At 36.8% G+C, this 25,991-nt stretch overlaps 1 protein-coding gene across 5 annotated transcripts in view; it reads left to right on the top strand.

The window, feature by feature from the left end:
- The window catches only part of AFF3 (ALF transcription elongation factor 3), a 578,761-nt gene that overhangs the window by 383,394 nt on the left and 169,376 nt on the right, over positions 1-25,991 (top strand). For all 5 annotated transcript variants that reach the window (XM_086701326.1, XM_086701328.1, XM_086701330.1 and 2 more), the window contains 2 exons: positions 6,723-6,759; positions 18,591-18,642. In XM_086701326.1, coding sequence (XP_086557452.1) covers positions 6,723-6,759; positions 18,591-18,642 — 89 coding nt within the window. The remainder of the gene's footprint in view (positions 1-6,722; positions 6,760-18,590; positions 18,643-25,991) is intronic.

Genomic DNA, 25,991 nt, shown 5'->3' with positions numbered 1-25,991 from the left:
CTCTCTGCTCCTCTCACCCCCTGCGTGGGTGCTCGCTCACTCTCTCTCTCTCTCTCTCTCTCTCTCAAAACAAAACAAAACAAAAACTAATTGTGTGTCATTTAGGACTTTCATAGGACTTTGGTGGAGTTATGTTACCCTAGATCTTTTTGCCTTGCCCGAGAAAGAAAGAATAAGTCATTTTACAAAGTGTAAGAACATTGCATAATTTTAATAATACTTCTCTTTCAAAAAGCTTATAATAAGTACTATTAACTTATCTTGTACAGATGAAATAAGATTGGATTAGTGTCCTATTTCTGCTGTTAACAAATTACCACAAACTTAGTGACTTAAGACCACACAAATTTATGATCTTACAACTCTGGAAGTCAGAAGTCTGAGCTAAAAGCAAGGTGTTGGTGGACTGCATTCCTTCTGAATGCTCTAAGCAAGACTTTGTTTTCTTGCCGTTCTCAGTTTCTACAAGCTGCCCTTGTGACTTAGCTCATCGCCCTCATCATTCTGACCTCTGACTTCCTTGTCACGTCTCCTTCTCTGACTCTCTTTCCTCCTTCCCGCTATTATAAAGGCCCTTGTAATTATATTGGGTCTACTTAGATAACCCAGGATAATCTCCTATCTCAAAATTGTTAATTTAATCATATCTGTGAATTCCTTTTGTCATAAGCAGCAGCATATTCACAGGGTCCAGGAAATAGGATACAGACATCTTTGAAGGAGCCCACTGTGCCTACTACAAAGATTGTTGCTAATTTTCACACACACAGTGTATCTCTCTTAACCTGTATCTCAACTAATTAGCATTTTGACAACTGGGGCTTGCAGTTCATTAATTAGATTATTAATGTTTGAGATTATCACTATTGCTAGTGTGCAGGAGCAAGAATTATTTATGGAATTTGAGGGGCAAAATCTCCAAAATGACTAATAAATAACAAAAGTAAGCCCTTATTAAGATTGAAGGGGTGATTTGACCTCACGAAGAAAATCTTTTTAACCGGGCATTGAGTAACCAGTACCACTAAATTAATTAGCTAAATACTTCCGAGAATTTCCCCAATTTGTCTGGGTATTGAAGGACATAATGTATAGTAAAGTCCATTGATAATGAACTTTGATATATTTTTTCTGTTCTCTGAAGACTTAATTTGGTGTTATAGTTCCCTAGACAAAAACTACCAGACATGTTTGCTTCATTCTTTAAATCTCAAAAGTAATTGAAGTCAGTTAAAAAAAAAAAAATGGTTTGCCATTATCAGGTATTTAAACCCAGGGAAAAAAAATTTAATTTGCCCTTTTCTCTTCATTTCTGTAGCAGTCTCCTAAATTTTGAAATGTAAGTAAAGGACTCAAAGTTGTAGAACCTTTTCCATTCTCAGAAGGCATATGTGCAAATTTTAATGATATTTCACAAACATCTGTGGCAATGGATGCTGACTTTGGTGGGTTCAAACATGGTCTGGAAATATTCTTACTGATCAGTGTGTAAAGCATTATACATAAGGATTCTAGAATCATCTTAGAAATAATCCTATTGCCCTTTTGTACCCTTGAAGGAGAATGAAGCCAGCAAGTATGAAGGAAAGGGCTTTAAAGTTCCAAAGTTCATTTTCTATGTCCCTCTTGTGGTTCCTAGCATGCTTTAAGGTTTACCACAACATGTTTGGACTAAAACTCCATATTTGGAGTTACCTTGAAACAAACATTTAAATTAATTATAAATTACATTATTTCAACTCTTCTGAGCTTTACTGAAAAGAATGAGAAGAAAGTGATAGGTGGGAGTGACGGGAGATCCCAAATCAGGTAATTCTTTTTCCTGTAGTGACTAGCTTTATGTGTGGGTCTGAAAATAAGAGAAGATATAGTTCTATTTCTTGCCTTTTATAATTCTAATGATTGATTGATAGACAAGCAAGGAGTGATATGAGTGGAGCAGTCCTCAAATGGTCCCCAAAAGCCATTTTTAAGTAGTATCTCACAGTATAAGGATCCTCCTTAAGCTACATGGCTTAAGAACTTCTGTGTTTTATTGATCTCAGGTAGATATTTTTTTTAGATTTTAAATTCCCTAAAATCAGGATTTGTTTTATAGTTGATGATGTCTTACAATTACTTGGCAGTAATTTTCTTTCATAGTAATACATGAGGGAATGTAGCCTCCTACAGTTTTGATGGCATGTTACATCTGATGAAATATAGTCTTTATTACAGTGCTTCATTGAAGGGCTTTCTCAGATACCAGGGTGCTTGGTTATTTCCATCTCCAGCAAAATGATTTATACGAACTTTACTTTCCAGATAAACACCACATGTAAAGAAGGTTTAGGATTCCCAATACCAAATGATACATACTTTAGATGTTGGGAATTCAGGACTCAGAGACAGAGAAGAATAAATTCCATCTGTAGATACCCTTGTAAGTAACCAGAAGAGGCTCTCCCCTTTGTGCAAGTGTCAGAATGATGCACACTTGATGAATGACACTGGCAAACCAGAAGCATTCAATTAACCTTAGCAATGTCCTGTTACAGGATTGCAGGCAACTTTTTTTTTAATACTTTACTCCTTTTCTGAATTTTCTTTAATGAATAGATATTACTTTTGTTTGTTTCTTTAAGTAAGTAAATGCTCCTTAATAAGATAAAGCCCCCCTTGGGTCAAGACAGTAATAATAGTAGCATTCTTTTGATGATATTTACTATCAAGTTGTACACTTCAAATATGTGCAATTTATGTCATGCAATTTGTACCTTAATAAAGCTGAGCTTGTCTTTTTTTTTTAAAGAGTCATAGTTGAAAAGATCATTTCTGTAGTGGCAGTATGACACAGTACAGTGAAAACATAAAGCAGATAAGTCCTTCTGAGATTCAGGAAGATTTCAAAGAGCACGTAACTCTTGAGCTTTTTTATTCTGAGCCTTGAAGAAAGAATGAAGTTTACCAAGCAGAAAACAGAAAATGGCAGGACATGCATCCCCAAGGACAAGGAAAGCCTGAAAAGGCTTGAAGCACTCTTGCAGAGCAGTCATGACATCCCTTTCAGCCCTAGGTTATAATATTTTGTATACACATCATCTCCACTACTAACTCACCAGACACCCAGGCCCTATAGGCAGGGATTTGGTGCACTCACTCTATAACTCTTAAGGTGCCTGACAGAACCTTGCAGCCCTTGTAGAGTGCTCCCAGAGGAGTCTAAAATAAAAATGCACAGATGGGGTTAGCAACTCCCTAAGCTACTTATGGAAAACTTAGTAAGAGCCTTTGAGAGAGAGGAGAGAGAGAGAGGCCTTTGAGACAGAAGCTATAGGTGTATGGGTGTCTGGGTGTCTGGGTGGGGTGGCAGGTAGTATAACATGGGAAGGATATAAGTGCCTGGGCCTTTGGGAGGGAGGAGCTTTGTTTCCCTCTACTCTGAACCCAGTCTGGCTCTGGCTTAGTGAAGGATGAAGGATCTGTACACTCTGTGGTAGCCGCAGGGTTTTGCAGCTACCTACGCAGGGCAGGATTCCTTCAAGAAGCAGCAGCCACAGGCCCTGTTGTTGGCCAGCAGAGACCTAATCAAAATGAGGACAGTGTCCTTGGGACCTAATCTTGGGAGAAGGCTCATAAGGTAACTCACACCCTCCACCAGCCAACTGGCTACATGCTAGCCCAATGTCGGTGAGGATGACAATGGGACATCATTCGTACCCACAGAGTGCCATGGTCAAGAAACACTGGGATTAGAGCCAGTATTTTCAAGCTAGTATTTGTTGGTTCAGTGCACCACCCAGAAGACCTCAGTTACGAACATGACATTACATATTAGAACAAAGCGTTTATTTTATTGTGCATCTCCAGAAGTTTCCTTCTTTCCAGAAGGGCAGACTTATATGGTGATTTTTTCTCACCAATTACTTTAATCATTTTCTACCTTTCTTCACTACCCACACAAAATAGAAACAATAATCATCATTAATTACACAAATGTTTTAGGTAAAATTCAAAGTTCATGATCTCTGAAATGTATGCTCTTACAGTATGTAATTATAATTCAGGTTATCTGTGAGCTTATTTTTGGTTCTCTGCTCAGAGTCTATGGTCTGTAGTCATCATCTGAGGTTTAGGGTATCTAACGTGTACCCAGAAATAAAATGAGCTATTTCCCAAGAGTGTCAGTAAACAGTCTTACAAAAATTCCTGCTTTTTCTTTTAAGAATAAACTTAATGCTGAAAACTATCTCAGTTACCATGTTTGTCTATTTGATGGTGAGTGAGTATTTACCTCTCTAGTACAAGACACCTTCAGTATGTCAAAATCTACCCATGGCTCAGAGGAGTCGATTACATAGAACTCAAAGTACTTTTCACATATCAAAGCTAACATTAATTTATGTTCAGATATAAACTCTAAATTAATTAGAAAAGATGGAAAACATACCAGTCCATTTGAAGGATTTAACTGTGGACATCTTCTTAGTACCAACTATCCAAAGTAGGGCCAAATCATTTATTTATGGGGATTATACTTTAGCCCATCAGTTCAGGACCAGCAGTGTATTTCATTTTAATACACTGTTTCCAAAACCTGAATCTCAGGTTAAGAGTTGAGCTTCTTCTTTTTCTGCAGATGAATAGCTCATTATTACCAACACTGATATAAAAAGCATCTGTGTGTGATTCAGTCAGCCTAGCAGAGTGGGAATCCCTTCCGCTCCTGACTTTCCCACCCAGCCCCCACCCAATAGTCTGGCTGGTTTTGTACTGTTCCAGTGGATTCCTTTTTAAAACATCACATAGGTTTGAATATGCAACAAGTCACATTAAAGGACATCTCCTGTCCCATGACAAACATATTCATGGAGCAAACTTCTAGTAAAATATTTTAAACTATATAATAGAAGTGAATTCCATTTCACTCAGTTTTTGTCCCATGCACTAAAATTATAAAGAAGTTCCACTGGATTTTATATGCTGTGCTTATTGTTTTACATTCCTACCATCTCAATTAATTCATTCTTTCGTAACTCTCCTTATATTTCATACTAAACGGGAATTTTGCAAGGAAGAAGGATGTGAATTCCCAAAACAAAATTTAGAATTCCACTTTAATGCAAATAAAATGAGATTCAATCACTATTTACCTAAACGGTAACTAAACTCAAAATACTATGGAGTACTGACTTTCCACCGTTTCAGGTAAGTGGAAATCTGTAGTAATCTTCCGTCCACCAATATGAGACTGATAACAATTGTTCAGTGGAGTGTCCCTGGGGGCCTGGATGCTGGCCTCATCTGCAGAAAGGTGATGAGAGTAGAGAATCAAAGGGATGTGGGTTAGATTAAAAGTCAGCAATATAATAAATATGAACTAAAACCATAAACCTCATGGAAGGAAACATATAGATAAATTTATGACTTTGGATTTGGCAGCAGATTCTCAGATATGACACCAAAAGCATGAACAATGACAACAAAAATTAAATAAACTGAACTTCATTAAAATTAAAAACTTCTGTACATTATGTGATGGGGTGAGGGTGAGGAAGCATTTGTTATTAAACTGTTGGAGTTTTGGAACGAGTGAAAAAAAAAAACTGTGCATTAAAGGACATTACCAATAAAGTGAAAAGACAGCTGACAGAATGGGAGGAAATATTTGTAAATCATATGTCTGATAAGAGTCTATTATCCAGAATATATAAAGAACTCTTTCAACTCAACAACAAAAAGGCAAACAACCCAGTTTAAAATGGGCAAAGTACTTAAATAGATATTTCTCCAAAGAAGATATAAGATGTCTAACAAAAATATGAAAATGTTAGGGAAATATATATATCAAAGCACACATACTAAGATTGCTATGATAAAGTTTCTAAAAATTAAAAGAAAATGACAAGTGTTGGTGAGGATGTGAAGAAACCAGAACCCTCATACATGGCTGGTAAAAATGAAAAATGATTCAGTCATTTTGAAAAACAGTTTGGTAGCTCCTCAAAAAGTTTCATATAGAATTACCATATGACCCTACAAATTCCATTTATAGGTCTATACCCAAAAGGACTGAAAACAGGGACTGAAACAGCTACATACACATGTGTGTACATAGCACTATTCACAATAGCCAAAAGGTGAAAACAGCCCAAATATCCATTAATGGATGAATGGCTAAATGAACTGTTGTATATACATAGAATGGAATATTACTTGGCCATAAAGAGGAATGAAGTATTGGATGAATTGCCAAAACGTTGTGCTAAGTGAAAGAAGCCAGACACCAAAGGTCACATATTTTGTGATTCCACTCCCCAAAATATCCAAAATAGATAAATTTAGGATGCAGATTGGTGGTTGTCAGGGCCTGAGGGGAGCCGGGGGAATGAAGAGATACTGCCTAACAGGCAAGGAGTTTTATTTAGGAATGATGGAAATATTTTGCAACCAAATAGAGGTAATTGTGGCACACCATGTGCCACTGAACTATTCACTTTAAGGTGGTTAATTTTGTTACACAAATTTCACCTCAATAAACAGAAGTCTACAACACAAAAGATAAATGGTTCTGAACTGTTTTACGAGAACTGCTTAGCCAGGACATTGAGATAAATGTTTCTCATTACAGTAGAGATCATGATTAGAGATTAGGGTCTGGGTGACTAGTAGTAGACCTCATATTCAACTTAGATTTTGAAAGTCAAAATGAGAAAATTAATTGATATTTCTTGTTCTTTTAGGACTCTCAGCTTGTTTCCTCTGGACACAATAATCCAAGTAAGAAAGACTTCTCTCTACAGCTTCATATATGGAGGGTGGGAGATGGAGGGGGTGAGGAAGGGAAGGTGCATGCAATAGACTGTAGGTTGAGAAGGAATTTCACCAAAAAACCAAAATCAAGTCGGGGAAAAGAGGACCATTTGTTCAAGTACTGCCCAAATGGATAAGATTCAAGGTGATCTTGAGTGCTCCTCCATCTTTATTCAAGGGAAGGAGGTGCCAAACATAAAATGGTGAATTTCAAAGGAATGCTAGGAGGAAGGAACACTATGCTCTATTATGGTTGGTCTCTGGTATATGAGGAGGGAAAAAAACCTTTAAAGACAACTAATGAGTTACCTAAATTGAAAAAAAATGAGTGGGCCAAGAGAACAAGTTAGAAGACCTCAAGATAAATGACCTTAGAATGCATGAAGATATCATGCCCTCTTCCAGAGATAGGCAGGCTGCAATATCTAAGAAGGAATTTTTTATTGAAACCAGTGTCCAATAAAACATACGGGCTTTATCGTCAAAGAGAGAATGTTATTGTTTCATGAAGTAGTGTTTTAGTTCTCTTCTTTGGCATGAAGTAATTGGTGTTACTATCTTCTTTTTTTTCAAAGTTTATTTATTTTTGGGACAGAGAGAGACAGAGCATGAACGGGGGAGGGGCAGAGAGAGAGGGAGGCACAGAATCGGAAACAGGCTCCAGGCTCTGAGCCATCAGCCCAGAGCCCGACGCAGGGCTCGAACTCAACGGACCGCGAGATCGTGACCTGGCTGAAGTCGGACGCTTAACCGACTGCGCCACCCAGGCGCCCCCTTGAGCATTAAAAATGCATAACCCGGGGCACCTGGGTGGCTCAGTTGGTTAAATGTCCAACTTCGGCTCAGGTCATGATCTCACGGTCAGTGAGTTCGAGCCCCACGTCGGGCTCTGTGCTGACAGCTCGGAGCCTGGAGCCTGCTTCGGATTCTGTGTCTCCCTCTCTTTCTGCCCCTCCCCCACTCACACTCTGTCTCTCTCTCTTTTTCTCAAAAATAAATAAAACATTAAAAAAAAATTTTTTAATTAAAAAATTGTCCATGTCATGAAAGCACACTCACAAAGACTGGGCATTGTTAGTCTCAAAACCAGCCATTCAGCTAAGAGCACCCCTTGCCAATTACAAAGCTATGTTTGAACATGAAAATCACTCTGAGCTAGTAAATGCATCTTTGGAACTGAGGCTCACCCACTGAGCGTCTGTGAGACAGAGGCTTGAGGAGAAAAGACATCCAGACAAATGTGTTAGGAAGCCCGGACTTTTAATGCACAGCTAGAGAAAGGTCAGGGAAGGGGAATGATGGCATAATGACACAAAGGCAATATCACTTAATTATCCCACCCTCTTTTGGGATTTGCTGTGAGCACAAGCACTGGTGAAGTGGCGAAAGGCCAAGGGACTTGAAATCTGAAGACTATAAATTCACTGGTAAGAAAAGAAATTAGAAGAAATGCCTGATTAAGTCCTTCATGAGATGTGCAGTATCAGCATCATATGCCTTATGAACATACTAAAAAACATGCTAGAGTATACAGAAGAGTTGCCATTACTTTCCTCACTGTTTCTTTCCATTTGAACTTAAACAGTTCAGAGTAAAGAGAACATAATCGATGAGTGAATGTACTTTCCCTGAGCTTAGAGTTTTTGACATAAAGAACAAAGGAAATAGCTGTTGAGTCTTTTCTATGTTCCAGTGCCTTGATGTGTTATTTCACTTAATCCTAACCATAGCCATATAAGGTAGGCGTTACCATCCCCATTTTACACATGATGAAAATGAGATTTTGAAGACAATAACTAACCCAGGATCACATGGCTAAATGAAAAATGACTGCCAGGATTTGTATTCCAGGATCTCTACCCCAAAGACAACAGACTGTATTTCACTACCTTGTCCCCTGTCATTTCACAGTGGATTTGAATTCTTGTCCAAGAACTATATACTTTGACTTTGTATGCATCTGGCATATTTTTATGGCATGTCATAAATCCTCATGCTTATACTACAGTTTAGATTACGTAAAGCAGACCCCATCTTGTATGAAATGTGAAGTGACACCTGCCTTGTGTGGTATACTCTCTGGCGTTTCGTTGTCAGGGAAATTTGTGATTGACTTCCTCTTTTCTAGGGGTAGGGAGTTTTTTTCCCCAAATAATCCCCCAAAAGCCAAGTACATCTATAAAAAGGTAATACCACTATTTAAAACTCTGAGCTTTTTCTTTCTTTTTTTTTTAATTTTTTTTTTAACGTTTATTTTTTTTTTTCAACGTTTATTTATTTTTGTGACAGAGAGAGACAGAGCATGAACGGGGGAGGGGCAGAGAGAGAGGGAGACACAGAATCGGAAACAGGCTCCAGGCTCTGAGCCATCAGCCCAGAGCCTGACGCGGGGCTCGAACTCCCGGACCGCGAGATCGTGACCTGGCTGAAGTCGGACGCTCAACCGACTGCGCCACCCAGGCGCCCCTAACGTTTATTTATTTTTGAGACAGAGAGAGACACAGCATGAACGCGGGAGGGTCAGAGAGAGGGAGACACAGAATCTGAAACAGGCTGCAGGCTCTGAGCTGTCAGCACAGAGCCCGACGTGGGGCTCGAACTCACAGACCGCGAGATCATGACCTGAGCCAAAATCGGCCGCTTAACCGACTGAGCCACCCAGGCGCCCCAAAAATCTGAGCTTTTTCTATAGATTATGGCATATTTAAAACTTTAGGAGAGCTGATGCCACCAGTAGTTCCAGTGCTGTGTTTTATTTTTGGTTTGGAATCATTATTGTTTGGAATATTTCTGGAATTCTGACTCCAGTAAATAGGTAGAAAATAGAAAAAAAAAAAAACTGAACTTCAGAGACACCAAACACAAATATGTATGTGTGGATTGACGGACTAAGCATCACCACTTTAGGTCAGTGCTTTTTTCCTTTTTTTTTTAAGCTTTTTTTTTGTTTTAATGTTTATTTTTGAGAGAGACAGAGAGAGAGAGAGAGAGAGAGGGACAGAGAGAGGGAGACCTAGTATCTGAAGCAGGGTCTAGGTTCTGAACTATCAGCACAGAGCCTGACATGGGGCTTGAATCCACGAACAGTGAGATCACGACCTGAACTGAAGTTGGACGCTTAACCGACTAAGCCACCCAGGCGCCCCAGGTCAATGCTTTTTTTCTTTTTGAAATTAGGAAAAGTATGTATGTCGATACTAAAGGGAAAGAGTGTGTGAATTAAACAGAAATTCTTTTAATCCAAATCCTTTAAAAGATGGATACTCTAGGGGCGCCTGGGTGGCTTGGTCGGTTAAGCATCTGACTTCGGGACTTCGGCTCAGGTCATGATCTCACGGTCCGTGAGTTCGAGCCCCGCATCAGGCTCTGTGCTGACCGCTCAGAGCCTGCAGCCTGTTTCAGATTCTGTGTCTCCCTCTGTCTCTGCCCCTCCCCTGTTCATGCTCTGTCTCTCTCTGTCTCAAAAATAAATAAACGTTGAAAAAAAAAAAAAAAGATGGATACTCTAGTCATTTTGTTGAATTACTGATTAATTTAATATTATAAAATATAAGCTTTTTAAGCATTGAGGAACTTAAATATTAAAATAGATGATATATGTCTGTGTTTTTTAAAAGTTATGAGAGTGTCCTGTTCAAGAGGAAGACTACGCATAAGCACCTCTTCCCCTTTCTTTAGAATCCCCATTTAGCTAACCAAAAGCTATAGTAATGGAAATAAATCCATAATAGCACTGAGAACACGAGGGGATGCAATCAACAAACCAGAAGTTCTGTTGAGTTTCTGGAAAACAGAAGCAGAAAGGACCATACTGTTTGATCATCCTGGCAGGGAAGATCATGACCCAGAAAAAGAAAGAAAGGAAAATGATGGAAAAAACAGGAACAAGTTCTAATAGTGGTGGAAACTATCCTAGGGAGCTCTAGGAGAGACTCCATATTGCCACTTATTCCCAAGAAAGAATAGATAGGCATGGATTGTGAGCAAGATAGGAAGACCTGGGTCATTCTTCTACCAATTACCTCAACCCCCATCCTAACTGTTTTCTTATACAGAGCATCCAGTCTGGTTTTTCTCCCCCAAAAATCCAAAAGACAAAAAAAAATTAGTTACATTTACTAAGAAAATGAAGAGCTGACCCAAAGTTCCACTTAACGACTGGAACTTTAATAAGAGAGAAGCAGAACAGATTCTGAGATGACACCAGACCTTAAAAATAGACATGTATGGTTGGCAAAAGAAGAGCCAAGTTTGCTGAAGATGGAAACAAAAAATACTAATACTCAGACTGAAGTACTTCCTACTTTTGTTGGAGTGTAGGGTTAGGGCTCCCAGCTTGCCTGAGGCCTCTCTTCTGAACCCTAAATAAAGCCTTTGAGTCACCAAACCCTATCCACTTACAAAGAGCTCTAAATCAGCCCTTCCCTCCAAGGCAAAGGAGTGTTAGGAAAAGAGATCAGTGTACCAGTACAGGAAATTCACATCATTTACCTTCATTAACCAACCCATTTTCATTCAAAAATGTGAATATATAACCAAGGAGCATCAAAGAGAAGGAATGGCCCTAAGGGAATCAATATATTAATTCAAAGAACAGAAGAAAAAAATTGCAAGTATCATTACAGCCTTCAGAAAAAAATTGAAATTATTTGTATTAAATATAAAGGGAACAGAATGGCATGAAAAAGAAGTCATTAGAGAATGAACTTGAGAATTTAAATATAGCCAATGAAACTTAAAAAATTAATATAAATACCTGAAGTCTGGAATCTAGAATGTAAGGTTGAAAACATTTTCTTTTTCTGGATATTAAGCAAAAGACAGAAGGAAATACAAAAGGAAGGTAAGATACATGGAAGATCAATCAGGGAGGAAAGGTCAAAATCCAACTAATAGGGATACCAGAAAGAGAAAAGAAAGAAAATGGAAAAGAAGAAAAAGAATAAAAATAGAATTCTAAAAGAAATGAAAAACTCACTATCAAAACAACTCATAAACAAGAAAACAAGAGACTATAAACAAAAGCAATGAAAAACAGATGACAGAGAATTAGACCGGCAAAGACTTGAGAGATTGGAATTACCAAGCCCAAAATACAAAACAAGAGTGCTTACTTTAATTTCTAGAAATAAAAGAGAAGATTGAAAATGTGGTAAAGAAAGAAAAGATTTGAAGACATACTAATCAGAACCTCTATAATTGAGAAAATAAAAATAGAAAATAAGAATTCCTTAGGCTTAACAGCAGACGATTGGACATCACTGAAGAAAAAAGTAATGAATTGCAAAATTGGACTTAAGCAATTATCTAGAATGCAGCCTAGAGAAATGGAAAATACAAAATGGAAGTTAAGAAACATGAGGGACAGGGGCACCCAGGTGATTCAGTTGGTTGAGTGTCTGACTTGGTTTTGGCTCAAGTCATGATCCAAGGGTCGTGGGATTGAGCCACATGTCAGGCTCTGCACTGAGTGTGGAGCCTGCTTAAGATTCTCTCTCTTCCTTTGCCCCTGTCCCCAGCTCTTGCACTTTCTCTGTCCTCCCCCTTGCCCCTGCTGCCAAAAAAAAAAAAAAAAAGTAAAAGAAAAGAACATAAGGGATAAAGTGAGAGGTCTAATGTATATTCAACTAGAATTCCAGAAGGAGCTAAGGGAACAGAGTAAATATTAAAGGAGAAAGTGGCTGAAAATTTTCCAGAATTGAAAGACACTACCACACAGATTGAAAGAACTCAATGAATATTAAACAGGATAAATAAAAAGAGGTCCACACTAGACACATTATAGTTAAACTGAAAATCACAAAGATAAAAAAAATCTTAAAATACCCTTTAATATCTTCAGAAAAGCAACAATTAGACTTCCAGTTGACTTCTCAATGGTAGCAATAGGATCCAGCAGACAGCAAATTTATAACTTCACTTTTGTGTATGTGGAAAACGACAGTTGATTCTCAAATGTATGTGATATATCAAAGGGCTAAGAATAGCTCAGACACGGGGCGCCTGTGTGGCTCAGTCGGTTGAGCATCCGACTTCGGCTCAGGTCACGATCTCGCGGTCCGTGAGTTCAAGCCCCGCATCAGGCTCTGGGCTGATGGCTCAGAGCCTGGAGCCTGCTTCCGATTCTGTGTCTCCCTCTCTCTGTGTCCCTCCCCCATTCATGCTCTGTCTCTCTCTGTCTCAAAAATAAGTAAACGTTAAAAAAAAAAAAAAAAAAAGAATAGCTCAGACACTCCTGAAGAAGAACAAGGTTGGAGCCTGGCCTTACTAGTATTAGAAATAAGTACATATTTTTTAGCTAAGTAATGAAGATAGTAATAGACAAATTGATCAATGAAACAGAAGACCCAGAAACAGACCCACAAATGTGTGAAAACCAGATTTATTACAGAGCTGATAATGTAGACCAATGGAGAAAGAATGGGCTTCTTAATAAATAGTACCAGAATAATTGATTATCTATAGGGATAAAAAATGAAATTAATATACCACACCATATACAAAAACTTTTCCAGGTATTTTTTAAAGACCTGAATGTTAATATTAAAATTCTATACTTTCAAAAGATAATATAGAACATCTTTATGATATATTTATTAAAATAAAAAAGATATCAAATAAAGGAAAATGTTGATAAATTCATGTACATTAATATTGAGAACTTATAATCATCCAAAGATACCAGAAAAGGAGTAAAAAGACTCCCACTGGGAGAAATTATTTAAGGAGAGTCTCTGTGTGTGCATGTATATATGTGACAGGAGATTTGTATCAAGAAAATAGTTATTTTCTTCTATGAATTAAAAAAAAGAATACTACAAAAAAATTTTAAGGGTTTAAAGAGAATGTCACAGAGAGCAAGCACAATATATCTCCTTATTGGTACTCAGATATGCAAACACCACAATGAAATTACATTTTACATAATTATGTTAGAAAAACCTTTTAAATCTTAACTATAAGTTAATTTAGAAACCAGTTTAAGATTCTCCAGTAAAGTTAAGAATATATAAGCCCCACGTCTCAGAACTCCTAACACATGCACAAAGAAGGAGGTTCGTGAATGTGTGTAATGACATCATTCTAATGAAAAAAACTTAAGTGTCCATCAAGAGTCAAATGAGTAAGGAAATGATGGTAGATTCTTATAAGGGGTTGCTGCACCACAGTGAGAATGATCAACACTACAATACATCATGATGGCTGACTCTCAAAATCATAATGTTGAGTGACAGAAGGAAGTCTCAAAAGAATGCATACAGTATGATTCCATTTATATAAAATTTAAAATCAGAAAAAACTGAAGAATATTTTATTTGCTAATGAATACATGGATGGTAAAAGCTATTAAGAAAAGAAAAGGAATGATTAACACAAGATTCCATTTCCAGATAGCTGGTGGGGATGGCAGAAATAGGAGGTTTCTGGGTTATTTCTTGGTAATACCCACTTCCTGGCCTGGAAGATGTTTTCAAAGTTAACTCATTTTAATTTTTTAAAACTTCATGTGTACACTTTCATATACATATACATTTTATGTACATTAAATGCATACTCTATTGAACATTTTTTTAAGGAAAAGTATAGCCTTTACTTGAGACAGATTAACACGTGGCAGGATGAAATGTAAGAATGGGAATACATTTGACTGAAATGCCAGGAACACTTGCCTTCATTTGGGTTTATGACATTCCTTTCTGTACACATCCAGTCTTACTTCTTGGTTCCTTAGTGACTAATATTTAATCATTATAATATTATAAATCCTATTATTCATTGGTTTGTAATTTTTCTAATTGGCCTATAGGCAATTCCAAAAATTAAATTATTAATTAAATTAATATTAATGAGGGTGACTCATTAATAATTACTGAACAGAATATAAATATTTTAAATCTTGGCTATGTAGAAGGAAACGTATAGCTGTGCAGAGTTGTGTACAGTGGAGAGAGGGAAGGCAGGAGGGAAGAATAGATGAATGAATTTCCACATTTCACATAGTATACAGGAAAAGATACTGTCAATAGTTGATTAATCAAGAAATAGAAGGTTAAACTTAAGGTTATAAATACCCAGTAGAGGCACTAAAAGTAATAATAGACTAGTAAGAATTGTAAGCAGAGATGGTAGTATATTAAGTACCTTAAGTCTCATCTTTGATAACAGAAATCGTTACACAGTCTAAAGTCATTACATCTAGAAACAAGTATATCACTGAGCATAGTGGTTGAAGGGCTAACATAACTAAAAACAAAAGCTAGCAAAGTCAACACTGCAAACATGGATTCCTTTCATTATAAAGAAAAGTCATAGGGGTGCCTGGGTGGCTCAGGTCCTGATCTCATGGTTCTTGGGTTGGAGCCCCATGTCAGACTCTGCACTACCAGCATGGAGATTCTTGGGATTCTTGCTCTCTCCTCTCTCTCTGCCCCTCCCCTGCTCGCGCTTTCTCCCTCTCTCTCAAAATAAATAAAATAAACTTAAAAAAAAAAAAGAAATAAAAGTTATAGTATAGCAACTTCTCTCTGCAGCAGAATACAGCTTAACGCAGGTGTATTTTTATTCCCTTTCAACAGTATGTAGTCCACCTTGTCGCACTGTTGATGGAGAGTACATACTCCAGGAGTGCAGTCATGTTCTGTGTTTAAAGAGCATGAATTAGGTATTATTTATCTTTATGCTTGCTAGAGTGCCCAGCGTTTAAGTCCTCGGTGCATTTATTGGATTAAAAGTGTAGCTACTGTCATTTTTTTTTTAAGTGGCCTATTGGGGCCATCAAGCTGTTTCATACCTCAAACTGTATATTCATCTCAGTGGTGAGTGTACCTTTCTCCTCTTCCTCCACTACTGTGACAGGGATTCTGTATTCATGACAGGTCATGAGACAGAAGACCTATATGAAGCATGTAGTATATGTTTAAGTACTGTGGAAGGCTCAAGTAGACAAATATGGAGCATCAAACTGAAAGTATGCATATAATATACGTATATACATACCTATGCATTTACATGTGTATGTAGATATATATATCCTATGGCTCATTTTTTGTGCCCTCTTCCTCTCTGTAATTATATTTCCACATGCAAAATAACCACAGTGCTCCTGAGCCATTCTTTTATGTCCAGTTTCTTAATGATCAATACAGAGACCAGTGTGGTATCTATCATGAAAACAGCTGAAATAACCAGGGTGACCCCAAAAAGTCTTCTTTGGTGGCTGCAGGGAAACACCTGAGCATCCAACTAAGAATTTTTTTTGTCAAGAGTTTTCTAGTATACATTTATTATCTTCCCTTGGGTCCTGAAAAAGAGACTATGATTCTTAATGGCTTATGTACTTAAACATTTCAAGTTAACTTCAGAAATTGCATCACCTAAAATTTCAAGATGTTGAGAATTTTATGTCTTATTCTTTGTGAATGACAAACACAGCTTTAATCCCTGTCTCCATTCTGAGCTTACTTTTCCCCCAGAAAGATTAATTCATTATCAGCACCCAAGTCAGAGAACACTCTCTCTAGGACCATCTGTAAATGCCCTGTTTGGCCCCATTGTATCCTTCCTATTCTGTTTTTCCCTGTTGCCACAACATAAGTGCTGCTAAGAGCAGAGATCATCAGCTGCAGCTTTGTCCCTGAGCTGATCCAGCCCACAATTCCTGCAGCCCCCAGATCCCATGTGCACTAAGGCCTGTACCCTATCAGCCTGCAGTTTATCTGACAGCATTGTTGCTCAAGGTAAAACATACTTATTCAAACATCCAAATAATCGTCTCTGTTTATATTATTGATTTTCTGGGTTTTTGACACAAGTTGTTTAGCAATGTTTACTATTGCCTGCTGCTCCTGAACCTGCTGTTTTACATTCTTGATTAAGATTTTATGTGGGGTTATTACCAGTGGCTATAAACGCAGGAAAGTAACCAATTTTCCCAAATTAAAGGGGAAAATATATCAATATGTTTCAGAAATTAAACCTCCATTTAGTTTTGTCTTACATAATGCAGGTGTTACAGCTCTTATTTGGCATTCTGGCAGGAAGCATGGTTACTTCGTGGAAAAGTGATCCTGGAAAGAACTAAATTAGGTTATTTTCCAGCACTAGAACCAGTTGATGAGGACTTACATGGCTCCTATATAAGTACACCACAGACTGGCCTGGAAGACAAAAATATAGTATCAAACTATGAGCTTGAAAGCAAGTTTGTTTATTTGCTGCCTCTACTTTTATTTCAAAATGGATTCCTTTGTACTGGGGCTTTGTCTAATCAATGTTTGTTATCAAGGCACCTAAATCAGTTTTGTGGCTTTTTAACAAAGTGACTGTCCCTCATGGTTTTTCTGGCACTGTGTAGACATATTAACAGAGTTATATCTGAGATAAATGTGTGAACTATATATGTAACTGTGCCTTTTTTCCCTCACAACTCTTTAATTTTCTATTTAAAAAAGGAGAAATTGTAAAGTTTCCTTTTTTTAAGTTTATTTTGAGAGAGAGAGAAAACCCGTGGGCGGGGTGGGGGGGGTGGGGGGGGTTGCGGGACAGAGAATGGACAGAGGATCCAAAGTAGGCTCTGTGCTGATGGTACAGAGCCCAACACAGGGCTTGAACTCATGAACCGTGAGATCATGACTTGAGCCAAAGTCAGACACCTAGCTGACTGAACCACCCAGGATCCCCTGTAAAATTTACTTTTGAGTTCAGTTTGGGTGATATCTTTGGAATGTGTTCATCATGAAAATAAGTTAAACATAATTACATCATGTTAATCATGGAATCATTCCTGAGACTAGGTGACCACAAGCTAATGTCATCTGCTGACAAGGGAGGCTCATCTAGTGCCATTGGCCTGAGGTTCTACAAGATGTTTAGGCCTGACTTGAAAGGGCAAAGCAAAAGCAAGTGGCCGCCATCAAGCCCATTTCTTACAACCCACAACCTTTTCTAGGCTTTACTCAACTGTTAGCACCACACAATCATCATAACTCTAGCCGACTCACACTTGCAAGTCATGACCCTTCCCCTTCCTTCCCCTAGCCTCAAGGAAATAAAAAGAAGCACCTTACAAAATAAGGATGCATGGTTCAAACCCTCAATGGCCAAGGATCGAAGAATTATATCTATTGCTAGAAGAATTTGCCATTTAAAACTACTAAAAGTGAACTGGTTCCAGACTCCCTTAATTAAAGCCTATTAAGTGTTTGATGACCACAAACCACAGAAACATTTCTTTAGCTAGACTTTCAAATGGTCTGGAAGGATTTCTGGTTTATACCTTATTCTCCATTAATTCAGGGGTCCCCAAAAGCTGCTGCCAGGACTTTCAGTGGGTATACATCTTGGGGATCTTGTAATCTATCAATGTTCTGTACGGTTCTCTCCACCTTCTTATGGAACCTGACCTGCTTGGATTAGCAAAAGGGATCAAAAGTCAAAATGGCTTGCATGTTAGAATGCTAATGGAGTTTATTTCCTTAAATTGTCTGTAAAATGAAATGGAAGGAAACAGGTTCCATCTGTAAGATATTCATCTTTTGGCAGGGTCTCCACTCTGAACCTCTGGTTGTTTGCAAACAGCTCCTAGTACCTACTCACAGATCCATGCCTGGGCAATTGTAATACATAGAAGAAATTACTTGACAATCCGGTTCTCAGACAATAAAAAGATGTTTTAAAAGCCTCCTGCTGCACATTTTGAAAGATTTTTAATAGGAGCATTGAAATATATTTAATTTCTCTTAAATCTTAAAGACCGTAACACTCACATGTTGACATTTTTTGTCTGCTTCCTTTTTAAGAGAAAGGTGATGCTGAGCCAGAGAGTCCTGACAATGGCACATCGAATACATCGTAAGTCTCTTTCCTGTTTCTATCCAGATAATATGTCTGTAGTATGAAACAGTGCAAATATCACGTAAGAGTAATACTAATAATGGAAGGAAGCCTGTGGTTCTCTTTCTCATGATGATGTCTTTCAATGCTTTTGGGTGCGGACACATTTTGAGGTCTTTCTTATGCTTTAGCACAGTAAGAGTAATCTTAAAAATGTAAATACTCCTCCTGATAAAATAGAAATGTAGTAAGATTTCAGGGTGTGTGTCATTGGGGAGAAAGGAGACAAACCCTTTAGAATTTGGCTGGAGATTTTCATCCCTGTCCTAAATAACTGTGTGACTTTTCACATATACTGGGAGGTATTCTGTCGTACACACGATGAAGTACCAATGTCATTTTAAAAGCCTGCCATCTCCAACCTCACCTTGGAATTGTGTGAAAAATATGATGATGAATATCTCTGGAATCTCAAATTTGTCATGTTTTTGAATTTACAAACGCAATTTTAAAAACATAAGAAAAGGCACTTAGAAAGCATGTGTTCCTCACTCTCTATTTTTTGTCTTTTTCCTCTCAGTACTCAAAGAATCCAAATGTGTTTTTTAATGATTAATTTGATACCAACTTTATATTCCAAAGTTTAAATAAAATAATTCACGAGCTAGCAAATTACTTTAGCTTCACAGGAACCAGTCACAGGTTGGCTCCTTAAGAATCTTTATTTTTATTACTCTGAGGGGCAAGATAAGTTTTCTTATTATGAGACAGCTTTGTGAATTTATCTTTGTGTGAGCCAGTGCTCATATTGCTCAGCATCTAAAATGCTATTCATTAGATACCACACCTCGTGATACAATATTATTGAATGTCTTATTTTGTCCAAGATCTGTTTCTCATTCTAGGAAGATCCTTTGGTGTGTATCAGAGGGCTATATATTTCACAAAAGATATAATTACATGTTTGTCTTTCTTAAAATATTGTCCTAAAAATTCTAAATAGTTCTACTGTCATGATTTCTGATGATATAATGAATGTGACTAGTCTTAAGTGGTTCAAATAGTACTAATTTTTAAATTTTTGTGCTGCAAAATATAATGGGAAAAGGGTTTTAATGCCATCTGGAGGCATTCTAGAGAACTGAAAAGGGTAGAATCATTTCAAATTTTGGTTCTTTTGAGTAACATTTGAAACTGGATAAGAATCAATATACTAGACTATAAGCTGTTTGGGAATAAGTTCTATAATTTTATAAAAATGCGTATTATTGTAGAAACAACAATTTTTCAAATTCTCATTAACAAAATCGTTTTAAAAACAAAGGAACATATAAAGTATGTTGAAGAACTGCCAACATCCCACATTTAATTTTACAAATTTTAAAATCACATTTAATACACATCCTAGTTTTGTTAATGCAGTTTGATGTGCCATTAGTTCTTCTTTTCTTATGCTTTCTAAAAAGCCTATTCTCTAAAAAAAATTGGTTTCCTTATGTTAGTTTCTTATTAAAATAAATATGTTGTTTGAGGAATTCTTTTAAACCCTCTCGAGATGCCAGAATGATAAAAACTTGAAGTATCATCCCACACTCATCATCTACCTCACATCTGCCTCTTGAACTAGAAGTAGCAAAATAAAGTCTTAGGTTGAAAGGGTTTTTCTTTAAAAAGTGGAGAATTCTGAACTTGAACCCTCTAACTAGTTCTCTCATAATTTGGCAAGAGGAAGAACATATTATGAACAAAGAGCAATGACTCGGGATGCCTGAGATTTGTGTAGCATTTTATATTTTCTGTGCACTACCTTATTTGAGCTTTACTTAGGTAGACGGGTAGGGCAGGAGCAATATCCTTATTTTATAATACAAGGAATCTAGGATCAGGAAAGTCATTTGAATTAAGTTAAAAAAAGACACAGATCCGTTATTTTGCTTTTTTGCCCATTTACCAAACTGAGGGGTGAGTAGATCAAAGGAGACAAAGGAAAGCCTTGAGTCAGAATCAAGTTGAAAAACTGTGATCAGATTATTTGTTAAGTGGTAAGTGTATTAGTTTGCTAAGGCTGCCATAACACAGTGCCGCAAACTGGATTCCTTAAACAACAGAAATTTGTTGTCTCATAGTTCTGCAGGCTGGAAGTCTAAGATCAGTCAGTAGGATTGGTTTCTTCTGTGAAGGAGGGATCTGCTGTCCCAGCCTTTGTTTTACAGATGGCCATATTCCCCCTGTGTTTCTTCACATAATCTTCCTTCTGTGTATGTCTCTGATCCAAATTTCTCCTTTTTATAAAAATACCAGTTATATTGGATTAGGGCCCACCCTAATGGTTTTGTGTTTACTTTATTACCCCTATAAAGACCCTCTCTCCATATAAGGTTACACTATGAAGTATTGGAGTCCAGGACTTCAACATAAGGATTTTGTGGGGAAACAGTTCAACCCATAACATTAAGGCTCAGAACAACCAGAAGGATACAGAAGTCAGGTCAGGAGAATGGGGAATGTATAGATGCCAGGATATTAAGTAAGGTGTAAGAACCCAAGTAAAACAGACCAGCAGTGATGAGTTCCTTTGTTGCTGAAGAGGTGAAGAAGCAAAGCAAAGAAAAGTGTAGATAACGTACACACAAAAACATGGGGAAAGATACCTCTTTAACATCCGTGGTTTAATGGGACAAACTCAGCTTCGGTAATGCTTATACATTCATCTGTCTGTATAATTCAGTGACCCTGTAATGAAGCTATTATATGAGTTTAAATTATAGCATTTAATTGGGAGTGTCCCGACAGGGAGCTCATTTCCTAAAGAAGCATCTTTCCTCCTCGGCCTCTTTTAAAGCAAGAGATCAGCATTATTTACAATGGCCAAGACATGGAAACAAACCAAGTGATCACTAATGGATGAACTGATAAAGAAAATGTGATGTACATACACACACACACATATACACACACAATAGAATATTATTTGACCATAAAAAATGAAGGAAATCCTGCCATTTTCAACAACAGTGATGGACCTTGAAGGCATTACGCCAAGCGAAATAAGTCAGACAAAGACAAATGCCATATGATCTCAGTATATATGCGGAATCCTAAAAAAAAAAACAAAAACAGATTTGTGGTTGCCAGAGATAGGAACCAGGGGAGTGAGGGATGAGCAAAATAGGGGAAGGTGGTTAAAACATACAAATTTCCAGTTGTAAAATAAGTCCTGGGGATACAATGTACACCTTGACGACTATAGTTGATAGTACTCTATTGTATATTTGAAAGTTGCTAAAAGGATAGTTCTTAGAAGTTCTCAAACCAAGAAAAAAAATTATAACTATGTGTGGTTGTGGATGTTAACTAGACATTGTGGTAATCATTTCACAGTATATACATATAGTTGACCCCTGAACAACATAGGTTTGTAATGCACAGATCTGCTTATATGTGGGGTTTTTTTCAATAAATACAGTACTGTAAATGTAATTTTTCTTCCTTATGACTTTCCCAGTAACATTTTCTTTTTTCTAGCTTACTTTATTGTACCAATACAGTATATAAGTCATATAACATACAATATATATGTTACTTGACTATTTATGCTATCAGTAAGGCTTCCAATCACCAGTACACTATTAGTTAAGTTTTGGGGGAGTCAAAAGTTATACATGGATTTTTGACTGCCTGTGGGTTGGGGCATCAACCACATTTTTCAAGGGTCAATGGTATGTCAAATCATTATGCTGTATACCTTAAACTAATACATGAATGAATAAAAGCAGGAGATTAATCATAAGTTTTAGATAGTCATTGCTTGGTAGGACAGAATAGTCTGGATAATACATGAGGATTCCCTCAGGATGTATTATTTAATGATCCTATGAGTATTCATAAAGATGAAAGGTATAATTTATTCTTAACACACACGCACACCGTAAGTTAAAATTTCTGTGAGAGAAATTTATGTCAATAAATTATGTCAATAATTGGGGCGCCTTGGTGGCTCAGTTAGTTAAGCATTTGACTTTGGCTCAGATCATGATCTCACAGTTGGTGGGTTTGAGCCCCACATCAGGCTCTGTGTTGACAGCTCAGAGCCTGGAGCCTGCTTCAGATTCTGTCTCCCTCTCTGCCCCTCCCCTGCTCATGCTCTGTCTCTGTCTCTCTCTCAAAAATGAATAAACATTTAAAATTTTTAAGTTATATCAGTAATAGAAGAGATTATATTGGATTACCTCTCCTGTGGATAACTGTTATAAACTCTGGACAAAATATTTTTTCAACTATTTGAAGGTATTATTATATGCTGACTAAAAGAAGGCAGATAATGTTGGAAATTTGTTCCTTGAAAGAAGGAAATTGGACTGAGTGAATTGAACTGGGTGAGATCTGCATTTATACAGCTTCTCCCTGAGGGTTCTTTCAATCCACAAAGAGCAACTAGAATTCAAGGAGAAAGCCACAGTCATATTTGCTTGAAGTGTCCGAAAATGGAGTTCAGGGCTGCCAGAGTAGATGGGCTTTAAGGGAGGAAGTTCCAAAAAGCAAAGAACCATATAAAATAGAGCTTCACTTCTTTATAAAAATTCCTCTCAATCCTTGGATGACCCCTAAACTGCATATATGTGGGGGAGATGCCAGTGAGCCCAGTGGAAAACAATAACTAGAAAGCTGAAAAACTGAGCAGAGATTTCAACTGCTGCCTAATGCCTACAACTACTGCCTGTAGAATTTGGAATTTGAATCCCATCCAATTATAAGAGCTTGGTAAATACCTTGAGGTTTTTTTTCAAAACCTCAGAGGGGCTATGCCTTAATAAAGGACTAATACTAAAACTAAAGACAAAACCAAAATGTCTTATAACAAAATGTAACACTAAGTACCCACAAGTTTCAGGCGATCAGCTAAGAATTTGAGAGAACAAAAAAAGTCTACGTTATTTAAAGGAAGAAAACAGACTCTAAAATCTCTATAATATATCATGACAACGTTCATTAACCAAAAATTAAAGGATATGTGAAGAAATAGGAAAATGTGATCCATAATCAAGAGAAAATGTTGTCTGTCGTAGACCTTGAGATGACCTAGGTGTTGGAATTTTCAGATAAGAACTTTCAAGCATCTATTATAATATGTTCAAGGACATAAAGGAGAAAAACATTTTCATAATGACTGAAAGAAAGGAAATGGAAGCAATAAAGAAAGACCAAATGAAAATTCTGGAACTGAAAAGAACAATATTTGAAATGAAAATTTCACTAGATAGCCAATAAGAATTATCCAGTATGAAAAACAATGAGAACAAAGATTTAAAAGCAATAAACAGAGCCTTAATGCATTATGGGACAATATCAGGTAGTCTAATATACATGTACTAAGGAAAGGGCAGAGAAAAGAGATCAGGAAAATATATGAAAAAATAATAACTGAATGCTTCCTAAACTGGGTAAAAAAAATTAACTTACAAATACAAGAAGTTCAGCTAACCCTAAGAAGGATAAATACACATAAAACCACATCTTGAAACATAATCATACAATTCCTAAAAGCTAAAGAAAGATGAAGAGAAACTCTTGAAAGTTGCCAAGGAAAAATGACATATTATGTGCAGGGAAACAGCATATAACTAACTGAAGGATTCCCATTAGAAACTTCAGAGGCTAGAATATAGGGCAAAAACATCTTTAAAGTGCCGAAAAAGAAAACCAAAAAGATAAATAACTGTCAAGCCATAATTCTAAATCTAACAAAAATATCCTTCAAAACAGAAGGTGAAATAAAGACTCTTGGATGCACAAATTCAGAGAGGAATTCATTCCATTAGGCCTGTGCCACAAATGATGAAGGAAATTTGTCAGGCTGAGAGGTAATAAAATCATATGGAAACTCAAACCTATAAGAAGGAAGTATATACAGGAGAAAATAAATATATATGTAAATATAAAAGATTATTTAATGTAAAAAATAAAATACTGTTTTGTGGGAGTTATGATGTATAGTTGACTGTTGAACAATGCAGGGGTTGGGGCACTAACCCCTCATGCATCAAAAATCCACATATAACTTTTGATTCCCCAGACTTAAGTACTAATACCTGCTGTTGACTGCAAGTCTTACGATGACATAGTTAACACATATTTTTATCTGTGTAATATACTGTATTCTTACAATAAAGTTAGCTAGAGAAAAAATTATTGTTAGAAAAATCATAAAGAAGAGAAAATATATTTACAGTATTTATTTTAAAAATCTCATATAAGTGGCTCTGTTCAGTTCAAACCCTTGTTGTTCAAGGGTCAACTGTATATAGATGTAAAATAAATGACAAAAATCACACAAAGAATAAGAAAGTACTAATGGAATTGCATGACTACAAGATTCTTACATTTTATGTGAATTAGTGTAATATTATATCTAAGTTTGGTGATAAGGATGCATAGTATAATACCTATAAAAAACACTAAAAACAAATACTTCCAAAAAAGCATAGCTAACATTAAGTCATTGGAGGAATTTTTTAAAAATACCAAAATCTTTGGTTAATACAATATATGAGAGGAAAGAAAGAATGGAAAGAAAAAACAGAAGGTGTCAATATAAAAGAAATAGGAAAATAGTAAACCTAATCCCAGCTGTATCAATTAATTGCATTAAATGTAAAATAGACTAAAAACTCCAGTTAAAGGGCAAAGACTGTCAAACTGGCATAAAATCAAGGCTTTCTGCTGTCTCTGAGATACACAATTTAAATCTAAAAACACAATTCGTTTGGGATGCCTGGGTGGTTCAGTCAGTTGAGCATCTGACTGTTGATTTTGACTCAGGTCATGATCCCAGGGTAATGGGATTGAGCCCACATCAGGCTCCGCATTGAGCATGGAGCCTGCCTAAGATTCTCTCTCTCTCTCTCTCTCTCTCTCTCTCTCAAAACAAAACACACACACACACAAAAAAAAAAACACAAATAGTTTGAAGCCAGACGATGGAAAAGATAGATTATATCAACAGTAAGCATAAGATAGCCAGTGCGACACCATTAATATTGCCAAGTAGACCTTTAGACAGAGTTTTATAGGACATGTAAAGGACATTTCATCATGCTAAAAAGGTCGTTAACAAGAAAACATAACAATCATAACTATGTATGTATTTACTAACAGATCTTTAAAGTATATACAATAATAGTTATAAGTTTTTAACATCCCTTTCTTCAGTAATCAGAAAAATTAAACAAAATATTAGCAAATATATAGAATATTTGGGCATATTAACCACTTTGACCTAATTGACATTTATAGAATACTACACCCAACAAGTGCAAGTTACAGAATCTTATCAAGTACACACAAAGCACTCACCAAGACAGACCTTA

This window comes from Puma concolor, chromosome A3, assembly GCF_028749965.1.
Source record: "Puma concolor isolate L17-30 chromosome A3, mPumCon1.1.hap2, whole genome shotgun sequence".
NCBI classification, from domain to species: domain Eukaryota; kingdom Metazoa; phylum Chordata; class Mammalia; order Carnivora; family Felidae; genus Puma; species Puma concolor.
The sequence above is the reverse complement of the archived record's forward strand: the minus strand, read 5'-3'. Positions and strand labels throughout refer to the sequence as shown.